The 14,729-nt window shown below is 46.0% G+C and overlaps 1 protein-coding gene across 1 annotated transcript; it reads left to right on the top strand.

Moving 5' to 3' along the window:
- The first annotated feature begins 228 nt into the window (after window positions 1-228).
- On the top strand, window positions 229-12,996 carry DMRT3 (doublesex and mab-3 related transcription factor 3). Its single transcript, XM_050944292.1, has 2 exons — window positions 229-631; window positions 11,324-12,996. Exons 1-2 carry the CDS (start codon window positions 229-231, stop codon window positions 12,286-12,288), a joined length of 1,368 nt encoding a protein of 455 aa, XP_050800249.1. The 3' UTR covers window positions 12,289-12,996.
- Window positions 12,997-14,729: the final 1,733 nt, after the last annotated feature.

Below are 14,729 nucleotides of genomic sequence, written 5' to 3'. Positions count from 1 at the left end.
AGGGGGCGCGTAGGGGAGGCTCCGCCACTAGGCAGAGCGATCTCCGCCGGGTCCCAGCAGCAGCAGCCGGAGCCGGGGAACCTGCCTGCAGCAGCAGCGGAGGGAGCAGCAGCAGCTGGATGCAGCCCAGTGGATTGTGCCCGTAGCGCCCAGCGGGATTTAGCCAGGGAAGAGCCGCCGCCCCCTTCCCCGCTCTGCCCCCAGCCCGACTGGGCTCCTGCGCGGGGCATGAACGGCTACGGCTCCCCGTACCTGTACATGGGCGGCCCGGTGTCCCAGCCGCCCCGGGCCCCCCTGCAGCGCACTCCGAAGTGCGCCCGCTGCCGCAACCACGGCGTGCTGTCCTGGCTGAAGGGCCACAAGCGCTACTGCCGCTTCAAGGACTGCACCTGCGAGAAGTGCATCCTGATCATCGAGCGCCAGCGGGTCATGGCCGCGCAGGTGGCGCTGCGCCGGCAGCAGGCCAACGAGAGCCTGGAGAGCCTCCTCCCGGACTCCCTGCGCGCCCTGCCCGGGCCCCCGCCGCCACCCGTCGCCAGCGGGGACTGCGCCCCGCAGAGAGCCCCCGCCGCCGCCCTGCGCTGGGCAGCCGAGCAGCCCGCAGCCCTGCAGCCGCAGCTCCCCAAAGCAGGTAAGCGCAGGGCATGGGGCGGCGCCGCGACCTGGGGGCTCCTCGGCGCCCGCAGGCATCGGGTGGGCGTGGAGGAACCTGGCTCCAATGGGCGAGGGGCGCTGGAGTCCCCGAGGTGCCTGGGCACGGGGCAGGGGGCTCCGGATCCCCCAGGACCGCGAGGAGGGGCGGGTCAGGCTGGCTAAAGGCAGCTGGCAAGGAGAGCTCCCCAGCGCAGGTAGGGAGGGGGCACCCGGGGGCAGGCCCAGGCGGGCAGCCGGTTCCCCAGCTCTGTGCCTTGCTCCGAGCGGCAGGCCGCATGTGGTCCGGAGCCGGCAGCTGCCTGCTGGTCTTTGCAGACAGCTGAGGGCTCTGTTCTGGCTCTGGGGAGCTCGGGCCGGTGGAGCGGGTGTTTGTGCATTGCTGGGAGTCCCTTCGGAGCCCGATTCTGACCCCATAGCCGCGCCATTGGCTCTCGTGGAACTATTTCTGCTTCACCGCGGTATCCGGGGGGATCAGATTCCGGGCCTGGGTGTTTGGGGAAGTGGGCGCTGGCCAGCTACTGGCTTTTTGGGGGCGAGGGGGCGTCTTAATAAATGGGATCGATTGTCAGGACTTGTAGTATTAAACCACACTGACAATGACTGTTCTGACTGGCCCGGGACTCTGTACCCAAACCTGAACCATGGCCCCTGAAACATGATCAGAAGGAATTAGAATTCAACCTGCAACTACACCACAGCTACTTCCTAGGCGCGGGCAATGTATGGAATCAGACTGAGCGGGTAGAAACCCCCCACATGCACAGTGCATGTCCCTGGCCTCAACTTTCGCCAGAGCGCAGAGCGGTGTCATTTCACTGCAGAATCTCTGGCTCGTCTTAGCTCAGTCAGGTCCCAGTGGGAGACTGCCCGAGTAAGGACTGCGCAAAAACTGACAGCATGAGTCCGCATACGTTTGCACTTGCAAACAGTGCTTATTCAAGTGAGTGGTCCTTTTGAGATCGGCGGGATGTGTAGCAATGTGAATGAAGACCATTTACTAGTAAGAGATCGCAGGATGGGACCCCTGAGTCAGGGCCCCCCATATTACAGTGATGAGAGCCAGTGCAAACCCCTCCGATAGATAGTAAGGACCTCAGGAGTTGCTCCAGAATTACAGCAGACACGTTAAGGTGAGGTAGCACTCTGGATGTCACCGAAGCGGTACAGAGTCCTAAAGCGCCAGGTCTGACCTTGCAAAGGGTAGGGGCTGCTGTATAATTCCTGTTAGAGTCCCAGTATAGCGCCTGCCTTTCGCCTTTGCAAGGCGGGCGGCAATAACTCATTTCATCAGGTGGATCTTTAGACAGACCTTTTTTTTTTTTAGATTCTGCCCTATTTTTGTGTTATGTTGGAGAAAACAGTTTCCGTAGAACAACGTGTCTTTTTCCCACTCCGACGGGCACCTTGGGAGGCCGGAATACACTTTACACTTAAATCTCAGGCTTCACATGAAACCGCTGAGTTTGTTGATTTTCATCACCTGGAACAAAATAATAACCAATTGAAAAGACCGCAATGAGCAGTTTTCGGCCTGAGCTGCTGTGCGGCTGAACTGTGCTGTAGCGAGGAAGGGGGCTTGTGATGTACAGTGTTTCCCGTGTGTGCAAAATTAGGAGTTACCCAGTTAATTCTTTTTGAAGTGGATAGTTTTGGTGGGAGCCCATTTCTGTGCCTCAGATGTACAGAATAAATAAATGCCAATATATATCCAGGGTTCAGTCACTGAATTAACATATGAGCTGTTGGGAAGGACAAGGAAATGTATTTAGTAAATATTATTAGTAATATAGTACTAGTATCAATTGACTAATATATGTATCATTTATTGTTCAACATCTCGAAACTCATCGGAATTTACACCATATCGTATTATAACTGCAAATCTGAAATTCATCACCTGAAAACTTTGGGGCTTGCACTTTTTTGTTCAGCTAAACCACTTAGGAGGGGGGTCACCTTTCCCATCTCCGGGGCAGAGGCTGCAGAACAATTCCCGAAGCACTATTAAAGCCATAACAATACATAATCCAGCATTAAAATGCAGCGTCGTTAAAAGAATAAGGGATGGAACTGGCACTTTTTTTTTTAAGAGCAGCCAGTAATCAAGAGTTTGGGAAATGTCAAGAGGAAAACGAGACAACAGTGGCATTATGTTTATATGTCAGTCTGTGAATCTGACCCTTTAAAATATTTCTCTGTGCACAAGCTATACATATAGCGTTGCTGCTGAGTAAAAATAGCGCAGGGCTGATGCGTGGAAGAACATTTTTCTGGGGAAAAATACAAACCGAAGCCTTTTTTCACTGAGTACTTACTGGACGAGAGCACACACTTATTAAAAGGTAAACTTACAGGTGAAATCAACAGGAGCACAAAATGAACGGGTGTGCTCCAGAGAGGTTTTTTCAGCGCCTCCAACCAAAATTAGTCCATAAAAGACACAGAACTCTTGTAAACCAACCGTTGGCTACAGAACGTAGATCGGCCACAAATATTTCCCCCTCAATTAATTGTTATTCATGTTTCTAGTGTTTAAGATGGTTTGCGCGTTGGGTAGTTTAACTTGAATGAGCAATTTTCAATATACCTACAGCATTTTTTTCTGGACATTAATAACTAGAGTCTTCGATTAGAGGGAATCTGAGCCCAGAGGGCTACGAACCCCTAGAAAGAAACGGAGTTGGATTTGCGACGAGCTCTCCACAGCAATCTTTCAGCTCTTGGGTGTTTCTGTAAGGACAGACTCAGCCCAGCCCGCTTGCTCTGCGAGCCAAAAATAAGGGTAATTGCAAAGGTGGGATACTGATGTTAGGAGCTCCCATTCACCCAGGGCCGGCTCCAGGCCCAGCGCGCCAAGCACGTGCTTGGGGCGGCATGCAGCTGGGGGCGCTCTGCCGGTTGTCCGGAGGGCGGCAGGCGGCTCCGGTGGACCTCCCGCAGGCGTCGCTGCGGAGGGTCTGCTGGTCCCGCGGCTCCGGTGGAGCATCCGCAGGCACACCTGCGGGAGGTCCACCGCAGCCGCGGGACTAGCGAGCGGCAGAGCGCTCCCAGCGGCGTGCCGCCGTGCTTGGGGCGGCGAAATGGCTAGAGCCGGCCCTGCCTTCACCCCATTTATTCCTTCCCCCAGTCAGCATCCCTCCAGCTCAACGCGATGTAGGAGGGGCTGGTGGAAAAAAAAGCAAAGCGAGGGCTAATCCGCTCTCGACGCCAGATCTTTTCCGTGGTCCTTTCAGAGTGAGGGAACCCACAGCCCTGAGCTGACTGCTCCTATGACTTTTACAGACCTCATCCCTTTTCTAGCTCGGGAAGGAGGGGGGCGGATATTCATGGACCCTAGAGCTGCGCTGCGCGCCCCTTCTCCAGTGGGTTAGGGAAGGAGCGCTGGCACAGTTCAGTTAATTTGGCTGAAATGTTGTCGGGGAAGTTTCTATGGTCTTCCCAGGCTCATTGCACTGCAGCCAGGGCTTGGCATTTTGTCCCCCTGGCCTGCCATCGTTCCCAGAGGACAGGAAAGAAGTGAAGTTGCTTACAGCAGATCTGTTGGTGGGGCCCTGGCTGGGTGGGATCGTTTCCGCCGAGGAACGAACACTGCATCGTTGTAATCGGAGCTAACGGAAGGAAAACAGCCCCCTGACCCCTGAACAAAATGGGGCAAGATTTAAAAACAATGATAGGGTCGGAGGGAGGAAAGGAATCCATGGGCCCGATCTCGCAGAGCTTTATGATTCCCCTAGTGAAGTCAAAGACTCCACTTGGGTGAGTAAGGCTCGCGTAGGCTTTGCAGGGCCAGGCGCAGAGGTGGCATTCAGCTCCACTGGTTATTTTATTCTCCTTGCCCCTGTGGAACCAGCTGGGCTTTCCCATCCCGCTCAAGGTCTGCTGCAAGGGGCTCCCTTTCCCACGCACCCTGCTGACGGCTCAGAAAGGAAGGACCCTTTAGGGCAGCTGTAGGGCCCATTTCCCCGCGGGACCCTCTCCTTTCCTGCGCGCTCTGATCGATTGTCTGATTTACACTAGTTTTGTTATTTCTATTCTGGGTTAGTTCTACTTGTGATCGGCTACCAGTGGCGCTGTGTGGGGCGTTGTGATTTCCCATTTCCACTTGGGGCAGGCCCAGCCAGCCCCTGTCATTGTAAGGAGTTGTAATGTGCCCCACCTCGGTAACTCCTGTTAAATCAGGGGTCCCGCTCCGGGTCGGAAAGTAATGCGGAGGGGAGGGAATGCAGGATTGGTGTAGATGAGGGCGAAACTGTCGCTGATTTCGGTGGGGGCGGGATCAGAGCCTAATTGTAATAGCCGAGAATTTGGGTTAAAATCTTGCTCTTTCAGAGCGTGGCCCGTTGATTTCTAAACAGGTAGCTCGCCGCCAAAGCTTCACGTAAACATGCCCGTGTGTGTGTGTAGCTTCTAGCGCTGCTCACAACATCTCTCTCATCACGCAGCTACACACGACCGGATACGCGGCTTGAGCTGCCAGCCAAAGAACTCACTGAATATTGGCTCGAGTCGTGTTACCCTGGAGCCCAGATCCTTCTTTTCATCTGCTATTGGACCCGCACTTGACTCCCAGACCCCAAACTTCTAGGTCCCCTTGTTCACTCACCCCTCCCCGGCCTGGAATATAGGGACTATTCCCACCCTGAGCGACTGGTTAGCGCTCTGCAAACCCATCAGTAACCCGCAGAAGCGTTGCAGCTTCACCATCACCCCATCCGAGGCTTAAGATCTCTGCCTGCCGTACCCGCATCCCCATCCTGCTAAGGGCCGGGGACGCTTACAAATTCAGGGTAAGAAGGGGTGTCTGTGTGTCGAGGGCAGAAAAAGCAAGGAAAATCCTTCCAGAAAGTGCAACAGAAATAAACTCCGCCAGCAGGATATAAATCTGGCGGACAGAAGCGATGTTGACTTGCACACCCAACTTTTCTTTCCCCCTGATATATGAACTTCCCAGTTTAAAAGATTACTGTAATCACAGGAGGACAGTGTAAATCGAATCTGATAGCAATAACTTTAGGAGAAGGTCAGGCTCAAGTGAAATGTTACCAAGCAACAGGCATTTTGTTTGCAAAATACAATCAAAGAGCATTGATGAGAAATTTTTCGCTGCCAGCCAGTCAGCACTTTCTGCTAACAGCTTTACAGGGGAAAAGGGGTAAATCTTCATAAATCAATCTGTCCGGAGCTCTCCCAGCCTCTTCTCCCAACTTCTTCGTGGAAAGGGAGGAAGATTTTGCTTATCTGCACCTCAGCTGCCTCCCTGGATGCAAGACCTTCAGAGAGTTGCTCCCAATGACTCTAATTACTCTCATTTTTAATTAAGGTTGCAATTCATGGGGCGCATTCGGAAACTGCCAGGTTGCTTTGCCTTCATTGTACATAGACTTCCCTTGTAATCAAAGGGAAATAGAAAGCAAGGCTGATATACCTCAAAACAGCTGAACACCCATCTGGAGCCTTTCTTTTAAACCGGATTCACCATTCCAGTACTTTTCTTAATTCACAGAGTCATAGAAATTGGAAATGAGAGACACCTTTTACATCATCTCTCCGCTATAAAGTATGGTTCCTAGATATCACAATGAATAGCATACTGGAGAGCGGTAACAGGATTGTTCCCTAGGATATATTAGCCAGTGCTTTGTCCAGTCTTTTATATCTCTGGGCTTTAGATCCATCCAGTGTGTCCTGATTTAGGGCCAGGTTCTAATACCCTTTACTTGGACTACTTTACTCCTGGAGTAGCCCTGATCACTTCAGTAGGGCTACTTTCCCCGTAAAGTTCAGTTCGGGAATAAGACCAGTTTTCTTAATTTCTTCCGGCTACATTATATTGTCTAAATAATTCTCCCTCCTCCAGGAGCGGCGCCAGGGTTTTTGGCGCCCTAGGCAGGGGTCCTTCCACGCCCTCGGTCTTTGGTGGCAATTCTGCGGCGGGGCGGGGGGGCCTTCTGCACTCCCGGTCTTCTGGGCACTTCAGCGGCGAGTCCTGGAGCGAGTGAAGGACCTGTCACAGAATTGCCGCTGAAGACCCAGAGTGCAGAAGGACCCCCTGCTGCCGAATTGCCGCCGAGGATGGCAAAATGCCAACCCCCCCAATACTGGTGCCCTAGGTGACCGCCTAGGTCGCCTAAATGGAAGAGCCGGCCCTGCCCTCCTCCTATTTTCACCCTACACATAAACACAGCTATCCTCTCCCTGCCCCTTAGTAATGATTAGTGCTTGTAAACAAATACTGTGAAGCCATACTGGGCCTTTAGTTGATTTAAGTGCTAGGTTTTGCTTAAAACTCAGTCTCATAGACTTTAAGGTCAGAAGGGATCATTATGATCATCTAGTCTGACCTCCTGCACAATACAGGCCACAGAATCTCACCCATCCACTTCAATAACAAGCCCCTAACCAATGTCTGAGTTATTGAAGTCCTCAAATTGTGATTTGAAGACCTCAAGCTGCAGAGAATCCTCCAGCAAGTGACCCGTGCCCCATGCTGCAGAGGAAGGTGAAAAACCTCCAGGGCCTCTGCCAATCTGCCCCGGAGGAAAATTCCTTCCCGACCCCAAATACTTGTCCAAGATTGCCCTTAGGGAAAAAGTAATTTAGGAACAATCACTCTTAGCCTCCCCAAGATACACAGGCCTTTAAAAACAGGGGAGGAAGTTTGCAATGTAATGGGATGCTGCTTCTTCTTCTTCTTCTTCATTATTATTATTATTATTATTTATTATTATTTTTGGTAACTATATAACAGTTTCACAGGAATCTATGGTATTTTCCGTTCAGGTCATTATAATTACAGAAACCGGGATAACAGTAGATGTGGGTGGGCTCCAGGTAAATTTGGGTGGCAGGTAGATCCTTCTTAATCAGGTACGGTTTAGAGCTATTTTCAGGAAGGGCTATCAGTGGGACTATTAAGGGCAGCAGGATTTAACCCAAAGGATTAGACATGTTTTCAGTGAAGGAATGAACTGGAGCGAATGGCTTTTTGTCTGGCTATCTTTCACGGGTACTTATATGGCCTCATTATCATAGTATCTGAAATTCTAGTTCTAGACATCTCCCTTAGAGCTCACAATCCCTGTGTTCATGTATGTATACATCTATACAGCACATATGTACACATGCTTTTCCCATTGCTGTGTATATGTTCATGTGTATATATATATATATATCTCACTATAAAAAGGTGTGAGTAAGTGAGTAAGAAATGTTATGGAAGTTCTCCATAATTAGTATAAACAAGGAAAGCGATTCTCTCTGGTCACCTCAGGGCTAACAAAAAAGTGCACTGAATGCAAGCAATCTGAAATAGCATATGTTTTATTAAAAACAATACTAAAAGCTGCCTGAAGCCAAGGTTTCTTTCTATAAAATACAGATCACCTTTAGGAGAAGTTAGAGAATATCACAGAAAGATACCGTGGGCTAAGAACAAAGTGTACATTCATTTTTAGTTAAATGTATATTGTAGTAGTTGAAGACTCATCCTATATTTGGGAGTAATACGAAATTAAAGCCCTAGATGTGGCTAGTCTGCATGTTACATTTCTACATTTCACTGTCCAGAATATTTGTATGAATTTGTAATATACCTTTCCAAATCCTTCATTATTTAACAGTTGTTATTCTCTGCCCATTGCAAATACGTAAAAATCTAATCGCAACCATTCCCACAAAAAGAAGGAAATGAACCAACAAAAATTGCCCTTTGCCAAACAGCACTTGCATACCATCTATGTGTTTGCTAGAGGCACTAGTGTTCAGATAAGTTGAACAAAGTAACCAAATTGCCTTCCAGGCAAGAAATTAGCATGACCTATCAAGTGGTGCAAAAGAGTCACCATCTGACCTGTCTGAGAAACTAGACATTTGTGACATCTGCAGGTCAGCATGAGTTTTTAAATGGTGTATGCCACATCCAGATCAGTTCAACAGGAAAAAGGCTTTTGACTGACAACCATACAGAGAATAGGAATCACTATAAGAATAGGATCAACCCTACTGTATACAATTTTCTAAATGTTTACTAAGGGTAGGAAGGAAAATCCCTGTGAAGTAGTAACAATGAGGAACAAATATACCATGATTTCATTTAAATAGTTGTAATCCACCTTTGTGACTCTGATACTAGGAGGATTTGGGCAGTCTGGAGAGATACATACACCTTCTGCATGTAGTGCACGTTTCACCAATTGCCAGTCCAGATACGGGGCTAGGAATAAGGATTTTTATAGGGTATATGTATTATGAACCTATCCTGATGTCACTGAAGTCAGAGAGTGTGTACATACTTTTAGCTTTTTAATTCAATAGATTTAATGTCTAGAATCTGAAAACATCTTTAAGTCAAATTTCATAAAGACAAGTTAGAAAATTTTAAAGCTAATTAATCCCACCCCCAAAACATAAAACCCATAAAGTAATAATTTCACAGGATCAGAGTTGTATTTAACTGATCTGGGAGATGTAATATGAATATATTTTTCCATATATATTTGCTAGGTTATGGTGCCCAGTATTAAATGTAAGCTACATAACAGTAAATACATTTTGGAAACTAAGAATACTTCTGAAATACACTTACTTGCATGCAATTTACATAATCAAATTGGTCACTACAGCACAGTAAATTTACATGAAAAAATATCACCATACTATCTTCCTCAAGCGTCTGTGTACCGGAAATAACCACTCAGGGGCAAGAGCTGCTGTAACTTATCTTCCAAGCTCTGTTCTGCAGTCCTTCCACATGTAAAGTTCCCATTGACTTTACACTTGAATGGAACACAGTGGAAGCTACACTTGAAGAATGCAGAGTCAAGTCCTTAAAAGGTGGTGCACTGCAGCAGTTGGGTGTCTGCAGAGGATGGAGGTGGGTAGCATATGGAGTACCAAGAGTTCTCCCCTAATAATGTCTGGGCTACACACAATTACCATGTACACACACACATATATCAATTTAAAAATGTTTATATCATTTTAGCTTGTGTGGGTAAATTTCCTATTTCCCTGCCCCTGTTTTCTTTTGCTGCTAGGAAAGAGATTCCATGCAGTGGGCAAATGGGGCACTCCAGATTGTCTGTCTGCAAGCCTATCCGAAGTAATTTACAGTTTTGAATGAGTGGTTACTAGCATGATTTCCAACCTCAAAGCTCCTTGTTTGCTCCAGGCTGCTTCCTTGCACTAATAAAGTTAATAAATGAGTAGGCCTCATTTTAGTGCAGTTTTGCAACAGAATGTTTGAAGGCTTTGTTCAGTGTTTATTTAAAAAACAACAACAATAATTAGGACCAGATTCTGCCAGCCTAACCCTTAGCATCAACAACATACTATATGCTGAACTCTAGTAAAATCAATGGAGCGCTTCAGCGAGTAGGGTACTATTCTGCATGAGTCAGGCAGGAGGAAATGGTTCTTAGTGAAATAACAGTGAATATCTGCCAGCAAAATATATTGTCACCTTTGTCTTTAAAAAATGCCAATGAAGCAACTCTCCTGGCTTAGTTTGTTTATTTCTACCAAGGAGTTGCATTGAAAAGGGTTCCAAAATCTTTCCACGCTCTGGGCATGTTTTTCAAAAGTGACCAGTGATTTTAGGAGTCTCCATTTTTGGATGCCCAGCCTGAGCCACCTGAAAGGGGCCTGATTTTCAGAGGTGCTCAGCACATGTAAGGCATCCCAAATTGGACACGCAAAAAATGAGCTACCCAAAATCACTAGTCACTTTGGAAAATCTTGGCCTCCTTCTCTGTAGTGTACTGTATTAGCTACCGTATAATAGATTATAATCTAATTGATACACAAAGACCTAGGGCTTCACGAACTTAAGGGGCAAATCCTACTCCCTTCCCTTTTCCACAGACGTAGTGGGAATAGTATAGTCCTCTGCACAAGGTAAAAGTGCAGGTGTAAGAGAGATGAGACAGGAGGCTATGCCACTGAGCTGTGCTCTATGGATTGGGGGGAACTATATGGCTCAGAGTAGGGAGAGGGGCTGTCTTCTGCTGGAGGAAAAGTGTGCTGGTGATGAGGGGTTCTTCAGCCTTGAGGCAATAGTACTTGTGGATGGCTTCACTAATGCTGTTTGGCCTTGTGGGGATTATTCTTGTGTCCCAGGTCCCCTCAGAACTCTTCAGCACACAGTCCATTCACTAAGAGCATGATGTGGTCCTAAGAGAATACTAATTTAAAAGAGTGAAAATGCCTTTGGGGAAGGCTGGCATTCAGCTGATGGACTGATGTCTTACAACTGGAAATCCCAGTTAGGAATGGCAAATCTAGCACTCAGCAGGGTGAGCAGAAATTTAGTTGACCAAACCCATTTCCTTTCTATATAATGTAGAAAGACAAAGTTATTTACAAGGAGATATCAAATGCATAGTGCATATCCCCTCAAGTCAGCTAGTCCTCATTAGAGAGCACCATGCTGGCTTGAGCACTGGTAAAATATAATTTAGCATGACAAAGAGAGGGGTTTGGGTACAGGTTATTAATGAAGGCAAAATGGAAATAGGATCACCACTTCATTCAACCTTTTACTGTAATCTCAGGAAATTCTTTCCTTCAGTAAATTCTTGCTTTATTCATGTTAAAAAATATATGATACAATGTATGAAAAAAGTTTTTGGGCTCTGTGAAAGGCTTAATCCAACTGCCTTCTACTTTACAGACATGACTGAGGAACGGTTGGGTGACGCAAGTGGAACAGATAATGCTGAGACGTACAGTGACAAAGACACAGACCAAAGGAGTTCTCCTGATGTGACAAAAGCCAAAAGCTGCTTCACTCCCGAGAGCCCTGAAATAGTGTCAGTGGATGAAGGTGGTTATGCAGCTCAGAAAAATGGTGGCAGCACGGAAAGCAGACCAGATAGTCCCAAGTACCACACAGAACAGAATCATCTCCTGATAGAAGGTCCATCGGGGACAGTTTCTCTGCCTTTCAGTTTGAAGGCCAACAGGCCTCCTCTTGAAGTGTTAAAAAAAATCTTCCCCAACCAAAAGCCAGCTGTGCTTGAATTAATCTTGAAAGGCTGTGGGGGTGATCTGGTGAGTGCTGTTGAGGTCCTTTTGTCCAGCCGATCTTCAGTAACGGGTGGAGACAGAACTTCTACAGAATCAGACAGTCTTGTTTTGCCCTCCAATGGGCACATTTTTGAACATACACTGAGTTCATATCCTATTTCCTCTTCTAAGTGGTCTGTAGGATCAGCCTTTAGAGTTCCAGACACATTGAGGTTCTCCACTGATTCTAGTAGTGTTGTGCCAAATCCTTTGGCTGTACCTTTACAGCACCCTTTCCCACAGCCACCACGATACCCACTGATGTTGAGGAACACTTTGGCGAGAAATCAGTCCAGTCCTTTTCTACCTAATGATGTCACCTTATGGAACACCATGACACTGCAGCAGCAATACCAGCTGAGATCCCAGTATGTCAGCCCATTCTCTAGTAATTCTACCAGTGTATTCCGAAGTTCACCTGTCCTTCCTACTCGCTCATCAGAAGATCCCAGGATCTCAATCCCTGATGATGGATGTCCAATTGTGTCTAAACAACCTATTTATACAGAAGATGACTATGATGAAAGATCTGATTCTTCAGACTCTAGAATACTTAATACATCATCTTAGAATGACACTTGACATATTATAAGTAAGTGATATTTGCAATTCAGCTGAACTACTGGGCAACAAGAGGAGGGACACATTCTCTATGAAACCCTTGAAATTATATTAAAAAAGTGACTTTGCTTGGTACTGTACATTAGCAATAAAGACATAACTTATTAAATTTCTTGCACTTCACTGGAAAATGCCAAATAGCTATACTCTATGGCTTTAGTGCTGAATGTTTATTACAAAGGAAGATTCTAATGCTAAGAATAATTATGGGAAAGCTGGGACTGTGGAAGATTTATAATAGAACCTAAAGCTGAAGATCTGCCTTGCCCCTTAACTCAGACAACCGGAATGTTAAAATAGAATACTTGAATGCTGTTTTAAAAGAGAGGACTCCTCAGGACATAAGAAATCAAAAGAACGTAGTTCAATTGCAAACGGACTAAGCAGGGACCTTGTATTCTTATTCCAATAATCATCCTGCATTTAACAAAAACAAAAACAACCCCTTCCCCCAAAAAACAAATCAAAATGACTTACTGCACATGAGACTAGCGTGAACTGCTTCTGTGCTGTTTAAGCTTGGACACTTTTTAGAGACAAATAATATTAAGAATTATTCTTTTCACATGGCTAGATCGAAACATGTGTAATGTCAATGTAAAACCAATTACAGCTGTGAATTGCATGAAATGTATTGTGAAATAAACACACGATTAAAAATTGTCAGGTTAATGTAGCATGCTAAGGACTCTAGAAAAATAAACTAAGAAGATGATCTTGGTTTATGTCATTTATATTTGGGCAAAGAACATTTCTAAAGTGAGGGCCAGAGCCTCAGCTGGTGTAAATATGCCTAGCTTCCTTGACTTGATGGAGCTAGGCCAATTTGCACCATTTGAAGATCAGGCCAAGAACCTGAAGCCAGTAAATGAACATGACTAATGGTCAAAAGGTGCCCAAATGCTGTGGAGTAGTTATAAGCAGCATGGCAATTTGTGTTTGTCCTCACAGCACAGATGCTGTCGTCAGTTAAATGTTGTCATCAGTTAAGCTAAGGTATCTTGGAGATATGTGTTTGCAGAATCTGAGGAGGTTGGCTGAGTAAAGCAGAATTTGCTATACTAGGAGTGAGCAGAAAAAAGGATATTTCTTCATAGCTCCTTTTCCTCATAGGCTACAGCAGCATAAAGGAGAGAGGATGCAAGTTATGTGGTGTTAGAAGACATGTCTTTAAAATGAGACTTCTAAGCAAATTGTAATTTTCAGATTGGTATCTTTACAGGAGCAATTAATGCTGCCCTCATCATATATACATTAGACCTGCACTAAGGACCTCTAAAGTGAACAATTTATATACAGGGTTCCTCAGCAAAGTGTCATCTCAGTATCAGTTTTTCCACCTTTACCTAATGATGATACCTCTGTGACAATTGATATTTGCTGGCACCTTAACACATATTTCGGTGTAGGTGCAACTATTGGCAGGATTCAAGGTGGAGTGGAGTACATATCCCCTCAAAACAATTCTGGTGCCTAGCACAGTGTGACCCCAAAATACAGATAAAAATTATTAATGCTAACTTTGTGGGAGATCAGTAGCCTCTGTGTTCTCTCCCAACCTTTCATACTTGGCCATGCCTAGGCACCAAGGGTTTTCCTTAGATCACAAGCATACTGTTCTATAAAAACATTGCTGTATGATTTCTCTTTCTCCAGTGCACACAGATGCTCAGAGGGGCTCTCACTCTTGCCAAATCTTTCAATCTGTTTTTCCAGATAATAAAATGATAAATGTAGGGGGAAAAGGAAACAAATACATAAATAAAATCCCTGCTGGGAAATAATGTAAACAGAGCTCAAAATGTCTCGCTATGTCTTAACCCTGGTATTTCAATTTTGAAAGGAGAAATGACATTACTTACATGCACTCACATAGTATTTTTTTCTTAAACACTTTTAAAACAAATTAATCTTCATTCTGCCTCAGTGTGGTAGGTAATCCATAGTCCTAGACTTGTTCCGAGGTCACAGGGATAATGAGTGTTAGAGCCAGGGTTAGAATTTGGGATTCTTGGCTCACTCCACCAGGCAATGATTTTTCTCTAGAAGGAATCTTTTGCCTAAATATTCCTGCTAGGCGACCCAGAAGTGTCATTAGCCATAAAGTCATCTGTGCCCATCTGTCTATGTACTAGATAGATGGAATAGAGGGCAAAACAAACTGTGCAACTCATAGGAGTGTATTTTGTTGTAGTTACACCAATGGTCAATTTCCCAACTGAAAAAGGACTGTTAGAAAACAGGACTTAACTTAACCTGTACTTGGAATTGGGACATGCCATTGGAAGAAAGCTGACTCTTGGCTAGCACTGTGTGAGAATTTCATTGTTTCTTTATAATTATCATGGAGCAAGAATCACAAATACATCACACCATTGATAAGTGAATAT

Source organism: Gopherus flavomarginatus, chromosome 3, assembly GCF_025201925.1.
Source record: "Gopherus flavomarginatus isolate rGopFla2 chromosome 3, rGopFla2.mat.asm, whole genome shotgun sequence".
Lineage (NCBI taxonomy): Eukaryota > Metazoa > Chordata > Testudines > Testudinidae > Gopherus > Gopherus flavomarginatus.
This window is presented reverse-complemented; position numbering and strand designations above follow the sequence as displayed.

Bases quoted from the DNA above. Each gene is read 5' to 3' on its own strand.
- DMRT3 (XM_050944292.1), top strand. From the start codon at position 229: ATGAACGGCTACGGCTCCCCGTACCTGTACATGGGCGGCCCGGTGTCC. The intron at 632-11,323 runs GTAAGCGCAGGG...TCTACTTTACAG, and splicing joins GCCGCAGCTCCCCAAAGCAG to ACATGACTGAGGAACGGTTG.